Source organism: Dermochelys coriacea, chromosome 7 (assembly GCF_009764565.3).
Source record: "Dermochelys coriacea isolate rDerCor1 chromosome 7, rDerCor1.pri.v4, whole genome shotgun sequence".
NCBI lineage: Eukaryota > Metazoa > Chordata > Testudines > Dermochelyidae > Dermochelys > Dermochelys coriacea.
The window spans coordinates 15,423,528-15,442,578 of record NC_050074.1 but is presented as its reverse complement, the minus strand read 5'-3'; the positions used below and the strand labels follow the sequence as shown (position 1 = coordinate 15,442,578).

Here is a 19,051-nt window from a genome sequence, read left to right as displayed (position 1 = left end):
TAGCTTTTGTAAGCAAGACATGCTCTCTTGCATGGAATTCCAGTTTGCGATAGTAAAGCTCTTCCTGCCTAGAGGTGGAGTTTCATGTGGAGGAGAGAGAGGAACTTTTACTTGGACTCTTGTGGGAAATTTTTCCTTTGGAAGTAGCCTGTATATAAATTAGTGGTGCAGACAAATATAAAACGCAGCAGTAGCTTGTACCTTGTAATGCCTTTCTTCCAGGTTTTCAAAGTGATTTCCATGCACTAGCTAGTTAATACTTATAAAAGCAGGTGAGCAGTATGGTAACCATTTCACAGCTAAGGGAAATAAGCACAGATATGCCCAGATTCCCATATTGAGAATGTAGTGAAGCCATTAGTAGAACTCAGGTTCCTGACTTACAGCCCCCGGTCTAATGGCTAGGCAACCCTTCTTATTTGTGGCGGTGGAATTCATAAGGGATTGTGAAATTAAAATCTGCATGAGAAGACATTATGGGCCTGCCCTTCCTAAAATGTGTGCACACAAAACATGCTTTTGCAGGCCCATACAGTTACATAAGGGCCACACTGGGCCTCACAGAAAGCGTTGAACTCTTCAGCTGCTTCCACGCGACATGTGGATGGGGAGAGATGCAGTACAGTATAAATGACAGGTGAAGATTATGATCTTGTCTCTTATGGAAATTCTGCAGCAACAGAGCTTTTTCATATCTTTCTTCAACATCATTACTCTTCACACTTGTCATTCTGCTTGTTACAGTATATTATGAGCTTCTTTCAAGAAACAAAATAGCACACAGCCCTCTTGACAGGTAGAACAATGATTAGAATTTTAAGTACTTATTACAGTGGTGAAATCAGAACAATTACTCTGTCCTGGCTTCCAGTCTCCTGCAATGTAATTATTTCAAGCTTCTCTGGTTTCAGAAACAGCTGCAGTTTGTTTTGAATGCTGATGATCATTCCTCTGCCATTTTCCTATTCCTACCACTTTGTACCTTTATCCTGTAATTGGCTGTTGCTCTTTTTCAGAAGAAAAGTAACTGGTGTCCTTCCATCCACAGAAAGGGCCCTCATCAGGGACTGACAGAGTGAAGAAAGGTGGATCCTATATGTGCCATAAGGTAAAGCTAAAAGACCCACAGCAAACCTCACTGATTTAGCTATCAGGTTGTTGTTAGTAATTACTGCTTTCTATTTTTGTCTACATTTACTTGTGATTATCTAATGAGACTAAGCTGAAATAAATATATTAGGCTATTAATACATAATAGGAACCTGATACGTGTTACACAGGAATAATTCAAAAATACTGCATAAACATTATATGGTTACATTTTTTAATTGCTCAGATAATTATCATGGTAGTACCCTTGAAAGGATATGTAAATATCTCAATGAAGCAAAGTCAGGTTCCCATGTTACCAGAGGTGATAAAGTACCAGTTTTCCACATCTAGAGACGTGATCTCAGAATTTAGTTGTCCCATCTCCATAGGAGACAGTAGCCAATTTTGTCATTAATCTCCACCTACTGGTCTAGTTGATGCCACTTCTAGGAATGACTAGGTTTGACGTGATGCTAACTTGGTTGTAGATGCTCCACGTTGTTCAGTACAACAAACAGCGTCTTACAAAGTTAACCAAACCAAGATTGTGTGGTACCATTTTACTCTGGCTTGACATGAGAGCTGGCAAAAAGAGAATTTACTTTTTGCAAACATTGTCAGATCCAGGCTTGCAGAGTTATTGCAGTGTGAGTCCTTAATGGTTACTTCACCATTCCATCATTACAGGACAGTATTTGGTTAAGTCCTCAACAGCTGGTACTTCCCACATATCATGTGTGCTCTCCTGAGTACTCTGGAGACACCATTGTACTATGTCCTGTACCATTCCATTCCAGACCTTGATGATTGTTATCACTGGAGGAAACAAAATTTGTCTTCTCTTCCAGAGGATGGTGTCATTTATGGTTCTTGCATTTTTGTATGTAGAGTCTCCCTCGCAGCTCGCAACCACTTTCAGTATGCACTCTTGAAATTGACACATAGCATTCAGTGTATTTTTTGAGGCGTGTGTGTGTGCATGGGGGGGGTTGATTATCTTTTTATTATAGCAAATATTACTAAAGATCTTGGGGGCTTCCATACATTTTTTTTTTTCTGACCAAAACCTTCCTTTTAGAACAGATCTTAAAATAAAATCTTGTTGTGCCCAGGAGTCAATTAGATGAGGATTATTGGAGTTCTCTCCTCCTTTCCTAATGTTTAGGAGATGTTTAATGTTTAGGAACCTAAGTTAAGCAGATGTACTTATAAGTGCAAAGGCTTTTGACAGTGCACATCTTATTTCTTAAGACTTTTGAGAGAACATGGACTTTTTGGAATTTCCATTTTATAAAAAGGTAAATGTGCCTATGTTAAAACCATTTATTTTATAAAGCATGGTAATTTAAGCAATATCTGATGACATTTGATCACAAAATTACTCTAGTCATTGCTAAAATTAGCAAGTAGTCATGGAAATATGCAAAATATTCTCCAGAATTCAGTGTGTGTTGCCTTTTTTGCTGTAAAGTGAAAAATTCAGTATTGGAGAAGGGAACTGATGTTCCTTTCCTTTTAATAATCATGTTTCCAGAATTGCGGAATGTAGCCAATGCTTATGTTCTTTCTGTAATTTTCTTGCCTGTAGTTCTCTACCATGTAGTTTTCTTGCATTTTGGGAGCTGTAAACATTAAATCAACTAAATACTGGTAAAAAGGGAAAAAATTTTAAAAAATAAAATAAATACTACCTAATCTGAAAGCATGTGCTCCACAATTCCAGATTAAATTGGTTCAGGATATTACTACTTAAACTGCGTTTTAAATCGGAATTAGTGTAAGGAAAGAACACACACAACTGTGCCTTGCTATGTTATATACAGTGAATAGGCATATTTCACAGTCAAGAACTAAATTATCCTTGGTTTTTAAACATCCTTCTGCCTCTGTTTTGATGGGGTAGTTATGCCCAAATCCAGCAAAATAAGGGGTAGGAATAGCTTTGTACTGCACCTTTCATATGTCAGTCATCTCAAGGTCACAGTTGTTAGTTAGATCCTGGTGATGCAAGAACTGTGTAGGTAAATATAAAAATGTCAAGTACTACTGAGTTTGTGAAAGTGACTGCTACGGAGACTCTGCAGTAGCTTGCACACAGTGTTGTGGATTAGAATGCAAGATTAGAGAGAGGAAATATTGGAACCATCAAATAGGATTATCCTTCACTCATTTTGTAAATTGCAATATAGTCTTCAGATTGCTTCTAGATAGTTGTCAGAGACCAAAGTTAGTCAGGATGAAATCCTTATGGCAGTGTAGCACCTCCATCTTCCTCCCCGCAAGCCCTATCCCTAGGGCTGTACTAGCTTTTCACTTGTTCAAGTCTAAATCCTAGTTTAGAAGCTGAACTCACCAAGTTCAGAGGTAAGAGTGGTGCCAACTGAGCCAGGCCAATGTGAAGGAAGCTTGAGCATAACTCCCTTTTGCAAGTATGTACATCTGGAGTCCTACCACACTGCCTCGCCAGTAAATCATGTTATCTGCAAGAATGCTGGTAGAGCTTATGCTTACGTCCGTATCCTGAAATGACTCAGTGCTTGCTGAGATGAATGGGTGCAAAAAAACTTTCCTTGTGTTACATAGGCTCCCCACACACGGAAGAAAAGGGGAAGTGCTTTAGTGGACAAGCCTCAGAGGAACAGGGGAGGAAGCAGATGGTCCCAATAGGGGCTTAGGCTAATAAAGTGTTAATGTTCTTACTAATAGTAAAACTAGAAAAGCTTTGAGAGGATTGGAAGCAAGAATATGACAAGTGGAGAAACTGAAAGAGCTTCAGAGAGTTTGGGAGGGCTGTTAGTCTGAGATGATGGGAGTCATTGCTTGTTCTTTCCTTCCAAAGACTAACATTTCACTAATGCTGTGGTGAGGGATTAATGGATTCCTCGTGAAACCCTTTTTGAAATATTACTTAATCTCATGTAAACATTCAGTCCAGTCATGTTGTATCTCTTTGCAGAGAGAATTTAACAAGAGGCAATAACTAGTCTCTTTTTCTCTCTATGTCAAATATAAGGTTGTATGGAGTTTTGAAACTGGATAAACTGGATAATTCCCATTCTGGAATTCTGCAGCTGCATTTATTGAACCTTCTTGTAAATATATTCTTAATCTATAAAATAGATGATGCTTCAGCTGTTTTATGAATATTTTCATTGTGTCCATCTTAGACCAACGTTGCTACTCTATGCACTGCTAGTTGTGAAGGACTGAGCCTAAGAGTTCAAACTTCTAAAGCCAAACCACTTTTTAGTTTTTCTCCAAAGTGTGCACTGTAAGAAGTATTTTGCATATTACACTTTCATCACCTATAACTCAGTTACTGCTTGATCAACCTGCTTCATACTTCCAGGAAAAATTATTCGGCCTGCGAGGAAACTTATATGGACAAAAGGATATATCAAAGTGTAGGATTAAGATGTCAAACATACGGAAATCTAGTTGCAAGCCTGTATAACACCATTGTATTTATATTGCTCCCTTCATAAATAGCCACAAGGTGTAATGCCAGGGCTTATCTGAATGAAAGGTGAGCCATCAAACTGAATATTTTAAAATAGACTAATGAAAAAAATCACTTTCTGATAGAGCCCTCCTTTTAGCAGCATGTCCTGAAACTTCTGGGATTTCTTTCTTTCTTTTTTTCTTAAACAGCAGAAAAGACTTTATTGCTAAGGGTCTTTTCAATTAGTCATTTTCTCGCTTGTTAACTGACTAGAGAGGGAAATAGTGAAACTGACTGCACCCCACCTGCTACCAAATGCAGAGAGTAAAACTGATGTGTAAATACATCCTCCGCTACTTCCATTTTTAGTAATCTTCATTGTCACTTGTAAGAATACACGGTACACTATTAGTAACAAGTGTGGCTTTCAGTTTGAGAAAGATCTTTTACCCAACAGGAATGTGTTGGGTGATGGGTTGTTGAAAAGAAACTGGTAAGAGATGGAACTTTTTGCTTGGATAGCAGTGAGAGACTTGAAATTATTTCTAAAGAGTTTGATTACTACCATTTTACAATAGCCCTTCAAGTCTTGTTGATTTAACTCCCAGCTTCTGGCATGAACAACAGTTGTGGCCCAAACTCTGTTCACATTACACTAAAAACATGTCCCTCCTTTGTGTATTTGTTCAGATTAAAAACAAACCCATTCCATTCCTTTCCTTCTCAAAGCCTGCAGCTGGTAAATCATCCTCATAATTAGATTAAATTTCCTGTTAGAATGTAAGGTCACATTTTCTGCACTGATTTCCTTCTTGGGTGAAATCAATGTCACACGTTAATTAGCAGCTTTGATTAAATTAACACGGGAATAGAATCTTCTTTACTGATGAATAATGTGACCCATTTTAAAGGCTTTTAAACATTCAAGTCTTTTTTTAGATGTTAAAATTAGGCTGTGTATTAAGACCAAAAAATTGTATAGTACAAAGGATTCTTTATTAGATGCCTTTTAAAAACCATTTAAATTGATTCCTCTACTCCCTTTAGAGTTGGCAAAGGGTGTGTGAGAGAGAGAGCGAGAACCTTGCTAAATGACCACTTTATTTTCAAAGCAGATAGTCTTGTAAAATCTGGTAGGATGCTGCTTCTTGTAGTATCATGAGTTGCACAGAGCCCTCTGCAGCATGCATGGCAGTTACCATACACAGGTACCGCTCAGGGCAAAAACCATTCTCTGGGTTCATAGTTTGTACCTGTATCAAGAACTATAGCTTGAATTTTTCCTTAGGTGGAGGCACTTAACAGTTAATGGAGGTAAACACCAATGAAGTGTCTCCACACTGAATGGGCAAAACTTGACTGCACTGAATTTGGTTATACAAAGGAATCCACTACTCGGCCTATTAGCCTTGAATATAAGCCACTACAAAATAATAAAATATATTTACCCGTCTAGAAAGCAGCCTGTCCCCATTCCCTTGTTCTTGTGACTTTCCTTCATAGGCAGAGAGACATCAAATTTCAATTCAGAACTAGTGATTGTTTTATGGCAATGCAACATCTGAAGAAAGTGTTCATAATGTCAGATAACTGATGGGCCCATAATGTTGTGAATGGCACAGACAAACACCTTTAGGCTGGAATTTCCCAAGGAGTTTCCCTTTTTGTGCAGAAAACCATGGGAGAAGCGTCTACACTTGCCAATGACTTTTTGCGGTGAAACTCAGAAGTTTCACCGCAAAAAGAAAACCACCTCACAAGAGGCGTAGAGCTCTTACTGGTGATGCTTTTGTGGTGATGAGCAAGTGAAGACGCATTCTTCCTGTTTACACAGCTTTTAGCCTCCAAAGGATATCCCACAGTGTCTAGGTGACCACTCTGCCTAGCAACTCCGCTGTAAACAGACATCCACCCCTCCCTCCTGTAAAGCCCCAGGAACTTTGAAATTCCCCTTCCTGTTTTCTTGGCAAGTGCTCACTTATCTGGTCAGGTGACAGTGCCTGCTCCATGGAGCAAATGATCCCCTGCTTAGAGCAATGCTGAGCTATTGGAGCTGATCAGTGTTTGGGGAGAGGAGGCTGTGCAGGGACCCAGGATGTCCCGTGATCACCCCGCTCCTTCCCACAAGACCTGTTGTCAAAATGGAGAGCTGTGTAATAGCTGCCCTCAGTGTGCTGCTCTCATCGGCGATGGAAGTGCTGCAAACGTAAACACACTCTGACGCCTGTGGAAGTAAGTGAGTACACAAAACAGCTCTTTTCTTTCACCGGTTCACTATCGCAGTTGAAACTGACAGCGCAAATACTCTGCAAGTTTAGGCATAGTCACACAGTAAAAGTTTTTTGCTGTGCTTTGATCTACTCCCATTTCAAAGTGGGGTCGATCAAAATGCACTACAGAACTGTTAGCGTGTGGCTGCAGGGTCTACATGGACACTTCAGTATGTGGCAGGACACTACTTATTTCTTAAACCCCAGAACTTTAACACACACAAACCAAAATACAGAGAGAAAACAGGCTGCTCCATACAGTAGAGAAGCATAACTCACCCCCACCTTAGTCTAGACTGGCTCTGCTGACTGACTGACTGACTGAAAATCCAGATCACGTGTTTCCCACTGAGCACCTGGCCTGAAAAAAGGACCAGGAAAGCCTCTGAGAATATAAAGTAATCGTTTATAATTTTAATACAGTTTTCAATATACTACAAGGCAGTTAAGTGCCCAAGTCCCAAAGAAATTAAAATGGGAGATGGAGGCTTAAATTATTTACTTTCCCTGAGATGATAGAACACCACAAATTAGTTTGTATAGCAAGTGTATCAGAATTAGAGCTGTGTGAATAACTGACTACTTTTCCAGTTCTCTGGCTGTTCTGAAATATCAGAATGTTTTGTTTGATATATTTTTAGGGTATTTTAATTTTAATAAAATGTAAGTAAATTTCAAAACTGACATTTCAAATCAAAAACTCAAATGGTTTGGGTTTTTTCAGATTTTTTGTCTTTTTTTTTTTTTATTAAAAATTCAGCAAATTTGATGTAAATTAGCTAAATGTTTTGGTTGACCCAGATCTGCATTCGGGGGAGAGGGAAGAGAGAGTTTTTCTGATGAGAAATTCTTATCAGAATGACAACTCCTCTACAGACTTCATGGGCAAGTAAATTTATCCTTCATCCTAAAGGATCCTGAATGACTTGTATACAGTACCAAGGGACTGCAGCCACCTCTGAGGTATAAGAGTAGCAAGTGATACACAGCCTACAGTACAGCAGCAGAAGAGTGGGGAAATGTTGGTAAACTAACATTACAGTAAACGTCTTAACCCAAAAAAAAAATTATGCCCTGGAATCTGTAGGGATGGTTTTATCCTCAGAATGGTTATCTACAGATGAATGATTGTGCAGCGGTTCCTCTAGGAAATGCTGAAACAAGGTCTGACATAGCAAAATATCTCTGTACAAATTCACTTTGTCAAAATGTAACATTCACAGAAAAATGGAGCAATCTGATAAATTATCTGATTGGAAATAACTGGTTGGAAAATCGTTCTCAGAGTAGTTATCAGAGTTTCTCAGTCATGCTGGAAGGACATAACAAGAGGGGTCCGCAGGATCGGTTCTGGGTCCAGTTCTGTTCAATATCTTCATCAATGGTTTAGAGAGTACACTTATAAAGTTTGTGGATGATACCAAGCTGGGACGGGTTGCAAGTGCTTTGGAGAATAGGATTAAAATTCAAAATGACCTGGACAAAGTAGAGAAATGGTCTGAAGTAAATAGGATGAAATTCAATAAGGACAAATGCAAAGTACTCCACTTTGGAAGGAACAATCAGTTGCACACATACAAAATGGGAAATGACTGCCTAGGAAGGAGTACTGCGGAAAGGGATCTGGGGGTCATAGTGGATCACAAGCTAAGTATGAGTCAACAGTGTAACTCTGTCGCAAAAAAAGTGAACATCATTCTGGTATGTATAAGCAGAAGTATTGTAAGCAAGACACGAGAAGTAATTCTTCCGCTCTACTCCGCGCTGATTAGGCCTCAGTTGGAGTATTGTGTCCAGTTGCGGATGCCACATTTCAGGAAAGATGTGGACAAATTGGAGAAAGTCTAGAGAAGAGGAACAAAAATGATTAAAGGTCTAGAAAACATGACCTATGAGGGAAGATTGAAAAAACTGGGTTTGTTTAATCTGTAGAAGAGAAGACTGAGAGGGGACATAACAGTTTTCAAGTACATAAAAGGTTGTTATAAGGAGAAGGGAGAAAAATTATTGTTCTTAACCTCTGAGGATAGGACAAGAAGCAATGGGCTTAAATTGCAGCAAGGGAGGTTTAGGTTGGACATTAGGAAAAACTTCCTAAGCACTGGAATAAATTGCCTAGGGAGGTTGTGGAATCTCCATCACTGGGGATTTTTAAGAGCAGTTTGGACAAACACCTGTCAGAGATGCTCTGAGTCTAGATAATACTTAGTCCTGCCTTGAGTGGATGGGACTGGATTAGATGACCTCTCGAGGTCCCTTCCAGTTTTATGATTCTTTTTCTAACATCATGAGCTTTGTAAGACAGCTCTTCAGAAGTCAGTCATGCAAAATCCATTTGCACCTGTGAAACTGTGAGAGTGTAAATGAATGACTCTCTGTGTACTTCCATGAGCTATGTGCATAAATACAGGGTCCTACAGTGCTATGCAGCCTTTAGATGGCTTGCTGGTTGTACCAATGAAAATCTTTCCCTGTAACTCACGAGTTACTGCATGGTTTCAGAGTAGCAGCTGTGTTAGTCTGTATTCACAAAAAGAAAAGGAGTACTTGTGGCACTTTAGAGACTAACAAATTTATTTGAGCATAAGCTTTCATGAGCTACAGCTCATGCTGCTAGGTACAACAGAACTTGAATTGTTCTGCATGACATTTTGCAGGGAATCAAAAGATTCTCATTGTAGGCATGTCTCTTGGGGGAAAATGAAACTTCTTGGATACATTTTTAGTACTCTCACTCTTTTTACTGCAAGGCTATATGGTGGCGTGAACTGAGTTCTATTTTTGGCTTACACATTAGATGAAACTAAATGCCAGTTGTGGAATCTACATTCCTGGAGGGGGTGTTGAGCCTGAAACAAAATACAGTTTGCGTTTCCAGGGCTGGCAGTGCAGGGGGGAAAAGACATCTTTGTTGTGAGCTGGGTGAAACCTTTTTTACAGGCTGAATTTAAAACATCATTGAGATTGACAGGCGTGAATGCACCTTGCAGTTGAAATAACTGTAAGGATAAGCCTCCACCTAGGACACAAGGAGTATCTGAACCTGCTCGAGAAGTTTTGTTGAATATTGTTTTAGGCAAAGAGGAGTGGAGAGTGGGTGTGTGGGAGGGACAGAGGGAGAGGAGGGAAGACAGAACGCAGAGGACCAGAGGGATACAGACAGCTCAAAGGAGCAGCTGGAAGGACTGTGTATGACTGGAAGACACCTGGGGAGAGGGTGCAAGCTGAAAAGGCTATTGTTGGCTCTCTGAGCAAAAGAAAAATTTCCTGCTGTTTGATTCCTTCTGTGTTCAGAGACCAGGACTTCAGACGTTCCTTGTAAATAAACAAGATTGCATCAAAGAAATACGAGTATTGCCAATTTCTCCTCCTAACTGAAATGTCCCCAGGGCCCCAAAATTTGACTAGCCACTTGGATCAAAAAGGGGCATCTCTTATAAATGTCATAAACAAGCACATTTGATCTGGAAGGAAGATGATGAACAAAGGAATCCCATAATGTCACTTTTAAACACCTGCCAGTTTAATCACATTTTTAATTAGCGTATGTAGGAAAATCATTAGCATCTCCAAAGGTAAATGCAAAATATTAACTGTTCTAAGCATATTGCAATTCATGAATGTGGACTTCTTAGTTTTCAATATTAAGGCACACTTCATTAATGTTTGAAATGCTATCACTATTTGAACATTACAAGGGGAGAGGTGGAGAGATCCTATTCCATTGTTAAAGTGTCTGTATATAAACACAGCCAGTTACCTCTGCTTTCTGCAGATGCTTCTAGAATATTTGTCACTTGAGAGTTAATTTTTCCAAAAATTGAGGAGTGCTCTACTTGATAGGAAGAACTAGATAAAGACCCCTAGTTTTTGTATTGACCTACCTTTTTACAAATAACTCCTTTTGCCTGTCCCAAGTTAACATCATAGTTTTGCAGCTTTAATCATGCTTTCAGTGAATTCATTCTCCGAAAGGGAACAAAATGCAAAGTCCAATAAATGGTGTAGTGGAAGAGGGAAAGCTAAAAAATTTTCAGTATCTACAGTTTGTTAAACTAAAATAAAGTGTACTTCATATTATTTTATACTGCGTGCTGGAAATCTGAAAGGTGCCAAAATGAAATCTCTCCAACTTATTCAAATTTGTGTTATGCTAATTGCTGCAAGTTTCTTACTCTATGCTAACTGAAAATACTAACTGGAGTGGAAGTTTATCTTTTTAAATCGGTAGTCCAAGGTGAGGGACTAAAGTTTAACCATATGAAGTTCATTTAATCCTTTCTGAATAATTTCTGGTGGCCCTTCCATTAAAAACTCTAGGCCAAATTTATCCTTGATGCTAGTGGAATGAATTACACCTGGGATGAATTTGATCCCTTTTGTTGGACTGTAAGTATGGTAAGACTGTATATGTTGTTGAGACAGTGCTCACACAAAACAGATATATAAATTACTAATCTTTTCAGATTTTCATTTTTGGACTAAAAAAATCTGCAGAATAACACAAAAGTTATCTACACTGGAAACCACTGACTTGGGACTGTGTGTATGTGTGTCAGTCTTTGCATTGTCTCCATTGACTGTTTAGTGCTTGTGAACCATTCCTGACTGTCACCACTGAAGATTCAAATCTGTTAGGCACAGAACAGGTACAGAATTAACGGTGCAAGCTTTGGACAGTTCCTTACCAATGTGCTTCAGTCCCAGCAGCGGGGCCACATTAAAGAGAGTCTGAGAGGGTAGGTCATGCTGGATAATCCTGTGCTGCCTCCCTCATATCAGAGAGATTTGAAATAACAGTTCCGCCTCTTCGTTTCCTAAAGGGAAACTTCCATATAATTCCAGCCTATTCTGAAATCAGGCCAGCAAGAGAGGAAACTGTCAGCGCAAAATCATTGCTTCCCAAGAACTTCTGAGAGGCAGCTGAACCATCTATCCCAGTGGTTTTGTTTTAAATGAAAATGTTTGTGGCCACCAATATAAGATGCAATATAGATGATATCAGAGTATAGGTATCCCTAAAAAGACTACCCACAGGAATACCAGGACATAAGTTGGTCTTCATTCCAGTTGCTTTTTTTCCTCAGGATGTCATTCAGTCATGGTCAATAGGATTCTTCTAGACAGATGTCAGTACCTTTCACTTCCAGATCCTCCTTGTATATCAAGACTCTTTGCCCCATTAAATCCGTTTTATTCGATACAAAGAGAAAAAGCAGAATAATAGAATGCCTTGATGACAAATCTTGTGCAATGAAAAAAGACTAGTTTGCACTCTTGCTGTCAAATATTATGTTGTACAGCTACATTGATTGGGTTAAACTGAGAAATATTTGTCTGATCTTATCGCTGTTTTATTGTCCAAACCATGAAGTGCTGCACTGGAATCTAATCTGTGCTTTATTAAGTATGTTTCAGTCTTATGTTGGAAATTAAGGGGCAAGGGGGAGGCGGGGTGGGAAAGAGGCAGGATGCAATTCTAAATTTGACCTATAAAGATCTTCACACACGATCAGAATTTTCAGTTCTTCAAATGCATGGAACACAGATTTTTTTAAAGGGGAATAGAGGGAGAGATCTATTAGTTACTAATCTTTTCAGATTTTCATTTTTTGACTAAAAATCTGCAGAATAACGTAAATGCTATCTATACTGGAAACAACTGAAAAGTGCAAGAAAAAGTATATTGGAATACACGCTGAACTGCATTCTGAAATGGACTTACATTAAATATATTAATGTATATGTACTTTAAACTTGTGCAACTACTGTTTATGGTATTGCATCTAAAGTAAATGTATTACAGTTCTCAATAAGCTAATATGAATTATGGTTGCCAGGCGTCCGGTTTTCGACCACTGGTGCCTTCCCCAGTGCCCCATCGCCCCGACCCCTGCTGCTTCCGTACCCACCTCCCCATCCAGGACTTAATTTGTCCCCAGGCTTCCTAGGACTGGGTAAGTCTGCTGTGAAAAGTGATATTTGTATGTTTGTTAATATCACTTTTCATAACAGACTTAGTAGCTAGCAAGTCTTAAAAAGGGGGGGGCCATCAAAAAAAGCAAAAGAAACAACAAGAAAAAAAGACAAGAATGTGAAAAGCACCTTATTTATGTTTTTATTCTGTTTAGGTCCAGTAAAGAATAGAGACAACTGTACATTGTTTTTTATTATTGAATTATTATTCAATTTATTATTATTGAATAATTATTATTTATTTATTATCTTAAAAACCCATATAAATAAATTACAATGATTTTGACATGTATATGTGCATATTTATTATTTTTTTCCTAAAGTTAATTAAGTATTTTATGAAAAATTGTCATAGTGACCACCAGCAAGAGTTTGGCGGCTGCACTCTGAGGCCACCAAAAAATGTGTTGCGAGAACCCCATTAAGCTTGTATCTGCAAGCACTGTATTGCTGACTAAAGCATCATAGCCTCCTGTGGCACTGCATAAATAACAGTGCTTTTAATCTTCAGAGTAGTTTACAAACTTCCCTTCATTTTCAGCACATCCAAGATAGGTAATTGTTCCCAGTGTACCTCTTGCTGCATTTGTAACAGAGTTAATTATTAGAGTCAATTTATTAGTTCCCTGTCCTGAAGAACTTCAACAAAATATACAAAGATGGGGGGCGGGAAGGGGGGCAGGAAGGGAAGTGGAGTTGGATTAAGGGTAACCAAGTGTTCAAATAACTGTCAGGTTTCAGAGTAGCAACCCTGTTAGTCTGTATCTGCAAAAAAAAAACCCAGGAGTACTTGTGGCACCTTAGAGACTAACAAATTTATTTGAGCATAAGCTTTCGTGAGCTACAGCTCACTTCATTGGATGCATTGAATGGAACGTATAGTAAGAAGATATATATATCTTTATCTTAATTAATTAGCCTCTTACAGACTGGTTTCAGAGTAGCAGCCATGTTAGTCTGTATTCGCAAAAAGAAAAGGAGTACTTGTGGCACCTTAGAGACTAACAAATTTATTAGAGCATAAGCTTTCGTGAGCTACAGCTCACTTCATCGGATGCATTTGGTGGAAAATAAGAGGCTAATTAATTAAGATGCGCTATTATCAGCAGGAGAAAAAAAACTTTTGTAGTGATAATCAAGATGGCCCATTTAGACAGTTGACAAGAAGGTGTGAGGATACTTAACATGTGGAAATAGATTCAAAATGTGTAATGACCCAACCATTCCCAGTCTCCATTCAAACCCAAGTTATTAGTGTCCAGTTTGCATATTAATTCAAGCTCAGCAGTTTCTCCTCACGAAAGCTTATGCTCAAATAAATTTTAGTCTCTAAGGTGCCACAAGTACTCCTTTTCAGTTTCTCCTTGAAGTCTGTTTTTGTGTATTACACATACTGAATCTATTTCCTTAAATTAAGTATCCTCACACCTTCTTGTCAACTTCTAAATGGGCCATCTTGATTATCACTACAAAGTTTTTTTTCTCCTGCTGGTGATAGCTCATCTTAATTAATTAGCTTCTTACAGTTTGTATGGCAAATTCCACCTTCTCTCTCTGTGTGTGTGTGTGTGTGTGTGTGTGTGTGTGTGTGTGTGTGAGATCTATATATAGATAGATAGATATCTTCTTACTATATGTTCCATTCAATGCATCTGATTAAGTGGGCTGTAGCCCATGAAAGCTTACGCTCTAATAAATTTGTTAGTATCTAAGGTGCCACAAGTACTCCTGGGTTTTTTTGCAAATAACTGTCAGAATGTCTCCTTGAGTTTCATCTCTTCCATCCAATAGGCTTTTCCAACTTTTCCCCATCAGCCTGGTGCTTGACTGTGATCTTTGCCAGTCAGTAGCAAACATCATCAACAATAGAAATGCTCTGGGATATTGGTCTAACCAGCCCTTACTTATGTAGACATAGACACAAGCTATAATATACACTTAAGTGACTTCTTTTTTCTTCTCACCTTCTAGTCCTATTGCTACAGGTATCGCTGTGCAGCCCGCAGTCAAAACACTCCTGATAGTTCTGCTTCAAACCTGGGATTCCGTTGTGCGGCAGACACTCTGCCAGCTTTACAGTGACAGAACTTGTTGGTGCTCTGAAGCCACAGGGGACTAAAAATTTCACTCCAGGACAAGGAGTTTTGTGGAGCTCCAGCCTGCTGAGATGTTCTGCAGTTACCAGTCTCTAGTGAGACAAAACAAGATATCCAGCTAATTAAAAAAGACAGCGTTGGAGAAAATCACCTTCCAAAATAAGTCAATGCTAGTCAGAGACATTTAATTCTATAACCAATCTTTGGGTTGAATTCCCATCTCAACTGTGCAGGTGAAAACATGGAGTTAATGCTATTGATTTAATTAGAAATATTCCAGATTTACACCAGCATAGAACTAACCAGAACTTTCCTGACTGCATTTTGAAAAGGATATTTTGTTTCCGATACTATTTTTCTCTCCTCTAGGGAAGATACTCTTCAGTACTGAGTAAGTATTTTATGATAGATTTACCTAAGTGATCCAAAACCCTCAAGTAGGCTTTACAAACTTTGGGAGGAGTTAAAGGAAAATGTGAGCTTTTGTAGCATGGTATTTACTTGTTACCTCCTGAGTAATATAGGAAACATATTGTCAAGTATAACTGAGGGTCACGGATGGAAGAAAAACATTCCACATTACCTATTACTCTATATTAGCAATTGGCTATGCTTTTGTAGATTTAGGCTACCTACAAATGTGTAGGTAGCCTACATTTGTAAAAATGTAGTGTAGCTCTTGTTGCTGCTGCACGTGAACATTGTGTTCAGAAAAGACCCTTGCCCAGGTAAGCAGTAATTTTTCTCCCTTTTTAGAAAGTGACAGCTTTTATTAGAATACGGATGATAGTCCCATAAAGGATTGAACATTATTTCCCTTACACTGGAAACTTGTAGCGATAGAAACATACCGGAGATTTCCTTTAATGTCTATCTAACATTGTGTAGATTTATTTTGGGGGTTTTAAGTTATTTATTCAAACTAGTGGTTTCAAAATTTTCTTTGCCAGTGAATGGCTCTTCTTGTCTGAAAGCTTGCATGAAAAGACAGGAAATTTGAACTGAATGGAAAGTTTGTCAAAAGGCTTCATTGGGAAAATCTTGAGGTTGTCCTTAGATAAGTTTCAAAATGTATTGAAAAGCTCAGTGATAGCTAAATGTAGTTGTAGCTGGTAAATTAACTCAATCAACTTGGGCTTTTCATGTTAAAATACATTTGAATCTTTCTTCTCTACTGTGCTTCACTCTTACCAGCACAGTGCTGCTGACTCTGGGGTCCAGCCTTAGGGGCAGATGAAAAAGTTTCCACGTCAACCACTTACTCTTTATTCTAACTTTAATCTAATCAAGAAATTTTCTGTTTGCTGAATATTAAGAAGAAGCTCCTAACCTGAATGTGCCAGTCCTTTAGGCATGGGTTCTATTCCCAGCTGTTCCACCGTGATCTAGGACAAGTCATGTGCCTCGGTCTCCCCATCTATACAAAGGTGCATAAGAGTGATTCCCATTTTAAAGTGCTTTGAGATCTATGAATACAATTGGGTAAGTGTGTTTGTAATAGCAATATTTTGTATTCATATTATTCGTTTGTTTCCAGCACTTCTTGCCTATAACTTTGATAGGTAGGTGTTAAAAGACAGACATTAGTTGCCAACTTCTGCCCTGGGATAGTGAGTTTCCCACCAAATGGAAAGCCACTTCCTATGGGAGTGACCATGCAGTTCACCCACCCCAGACCCCACTGGCATAGGAACTAAAGTTACACTTACACTGAATTTTAGTCTGTCATGTAAGCCATTAAAGTATAAACATTTGCCAATGCCAAGTGCTAAAACATATCATGTAATCATAGGAAAAAGCTGTGGTATCTCAAGCTACTGTTCGGGAACTGTTGGGAAAGACTGACTGACCAGTTGCATATACTAAACACAGTGCTCAAAATAGGGCATCCACTGAAACAAATGGAGAGAAATGCTATCCATCTTAGTTTAAACTTCCTTCGCTATCATAGGGACATGTCTGCCTTTGTGGAAGGGAGTATGCTTTAATAAAAATTCTTTGAGCTATTGTCATTGTTGAATACTGCTTATTTATATATAATATAAAAATGGTCTGGTTCTGAAGCTTTGAAAAATCATTAGAATTTCTGTCTCTAAATGGCAGCTTCAGAATGCTCTTTTAGAAGTGGGGCATATCCCTCAAGATTTACTGTCCCGAGTGACATAGTGTGAACTTCCTTCTGCTGGTCTTTCATTCTGATGGTTTAACCTGTTTGTTTAATATATACAGCATTAGCTTGAACTAGTCCCACTTTTTTTTTACACTTTTACAGCAATCGATTAGAACTTTGATAAAATGATTAAACTGAACATTTTGTAAACAACTGAGGTTTTTGTGTTACTGTTCATCTCACTTCACTCTTCAGCCATCTGCGAAGCATGTGGTTTGTCACTGGGCAAGCTAGATATCCCTCTACCAATGGTTAGAGAAACAAGGTCAATTTCCTTCCCCTTTATTCTACCAAAAGAGAACAATGCCATATTTAAAATTTTTTTATGCTGGAAGATGGAAAGTGGGAAAACTTTCTTGGATTACTCTGATCTGATCTGTATTATTGAAATGTTAAACAACTACCTAGGCACAAATAATAGTTGAGAAGTTAAAAGTACAATATTAAGGCCTCTAATTTAAAACTAATAAAAAAAAATAAGAATATGGGTAGCGTCCTCTAAAGGTATTTATTATTATTTTTTCAGATCTCTCTAGCGCCCTCTATGATGTTTACAGGTGACTTTTAAGGAAAAGTCTGGTGAACGATAGCTTGCTGTTTTCCAGTGGTGGTGTGCTAGTATTCACATCCTTAAGATTTAAAAATAAATGTAGAGGGGGAAACAGCTTTTAAATTAATCTGTTGTAACTGAATTTCTCACATTGCAACACACACGGGCAGTTGAAAGATGAACATTACTGCACTCAGGGTTGGAATCCAAACTCTTGGCCTTTTGAGGTGTTTGGATTTGATCCATTATTAAAGTGAACATTGAACTGTGAATTGGCAGATAGATTTTGTGGCGGGCCTAATCCTAGGAGGAACAGGCTCTATTTGGACAGATTGATACAGTTTATAACACAAAGTCTAAAGAAATCTTACTTATTGGATATTTGAAGACCTTACATGCAATTCATAGGACTAGTTTGAAAACTCTGTAGCAGTTGTTAGTAGAGATGCAGCTGACGGAGAATGCATTTTAATTTTTTTTCAGTCTTCTAGAGAGAGGTAGCATTCTAGTAGCCTTTATGCAATCAAGGAAGGCAGCTGCAGTGCTGCGATACAGCAAAGATCTATGTTTTTGTCACTTAACACTTACTTGCCATGAAAGTGATTAGGACCAAATGACAATGTACTACTTTGAAGTGTTCTAGCAAATTCTTTAGTTTTGAATCTTTTGAAAGTACATATATCTTGAGTATCTGGGTCACTCTTACCAGAAACAAAGATCAACTGGCCAGGACTAAAAGAAAAGAAATAAATTACATGCAGATACAAAAAGAAAAGGAGTACTTGTGGCACCTTGGAGACTAAAAAATTTATTTGAGCATAAGCTTTCGTGAGCTACAGCTCACTTCATCGGATGCATTTGGTGGAAAATACAGAGGGGAGATTTACACACACACACACACACACACACACACACACACACACACACACACACAGAGAGAGAACATGAAACAATGGATTTTATCATACACACTGTAAGGAGAGTGATCACTTAAGATGAGCCATCACCAGCAGCGGGGGGGGAGGGGGGGGGAAGAGGAGGAAAACCTTTCATGGTGACAAGCAAGGTAGGCTATTTCCAGCAGTTAACAAGAACAACTGAGGAACAGTAGGGGGTGGGGTGGGGTGGGGGGGAGAAATAACATGGGGAAAGTTTTACTTTGTGTAATGACTCATCCATTCCCAGTCTCTATTCAAGTCTAAGTTAATTGTATCCAGTTTGCAAATTAATTCCAATTCAGCAGTCTCTCGTTGGAGTCTGTTTTTGAAGTTTTTTTGTTGAAGGATAGCCATCCTCAGGTCTGTAATCGAGTGACCGGAGAGATTTTTTTTGTGAATATAGACTAACACGGTTGCTACTCTGAAACCTGTCATTATGCAGATACAAGACTCACCCATGTCCTCTGGTTCAGTGCCAATAATGCAGATTTGATATGGCTGTAATGCATTTTGAATT

General features: G+C 38.6%; 1 protein-coding gene across 7 annotated transcripts in view; it reads left to right on the top strand.

Annotated features, from left to right (window-relative positions):
- SUMF1 (sulfatase modifying factor 1) overlaps positions 1-17,199 on the top strand; it is a 78,772-nt gene extending 61,573 nt beyond the window's left edge. For 2 of the 7 annotated variants that reach the window (XM_043519900.1, XM_043519899.1), the window contains 3 exons: positions 1,049-1,108; positions 2,344-2,390; positions 14,752-17,199. In XM_043519900.1, the coding sequence (XP_043375835.1) occupies positions 1,049-1,108; positions 2,344-2,390; positions 14,752-14,899 (255 nt within the window). In that variant the 3' untranslated portion in view covers positions 14,900-17,199. Of the gene's footprint in view, positions 1-1,016; positions 1,109-2,343; positions 2,391-14,751 lie in introns of all 7 variants that reach the window. The other 5 variants (XM_043519902.1, XM_038408936.2, XR_006283010.1 and 2 more) reach the window with 4 other exon arrangements.
- The last annotated feature ends 1,852 nt before the right edge of the window (positions 17,200-19,051 follow it).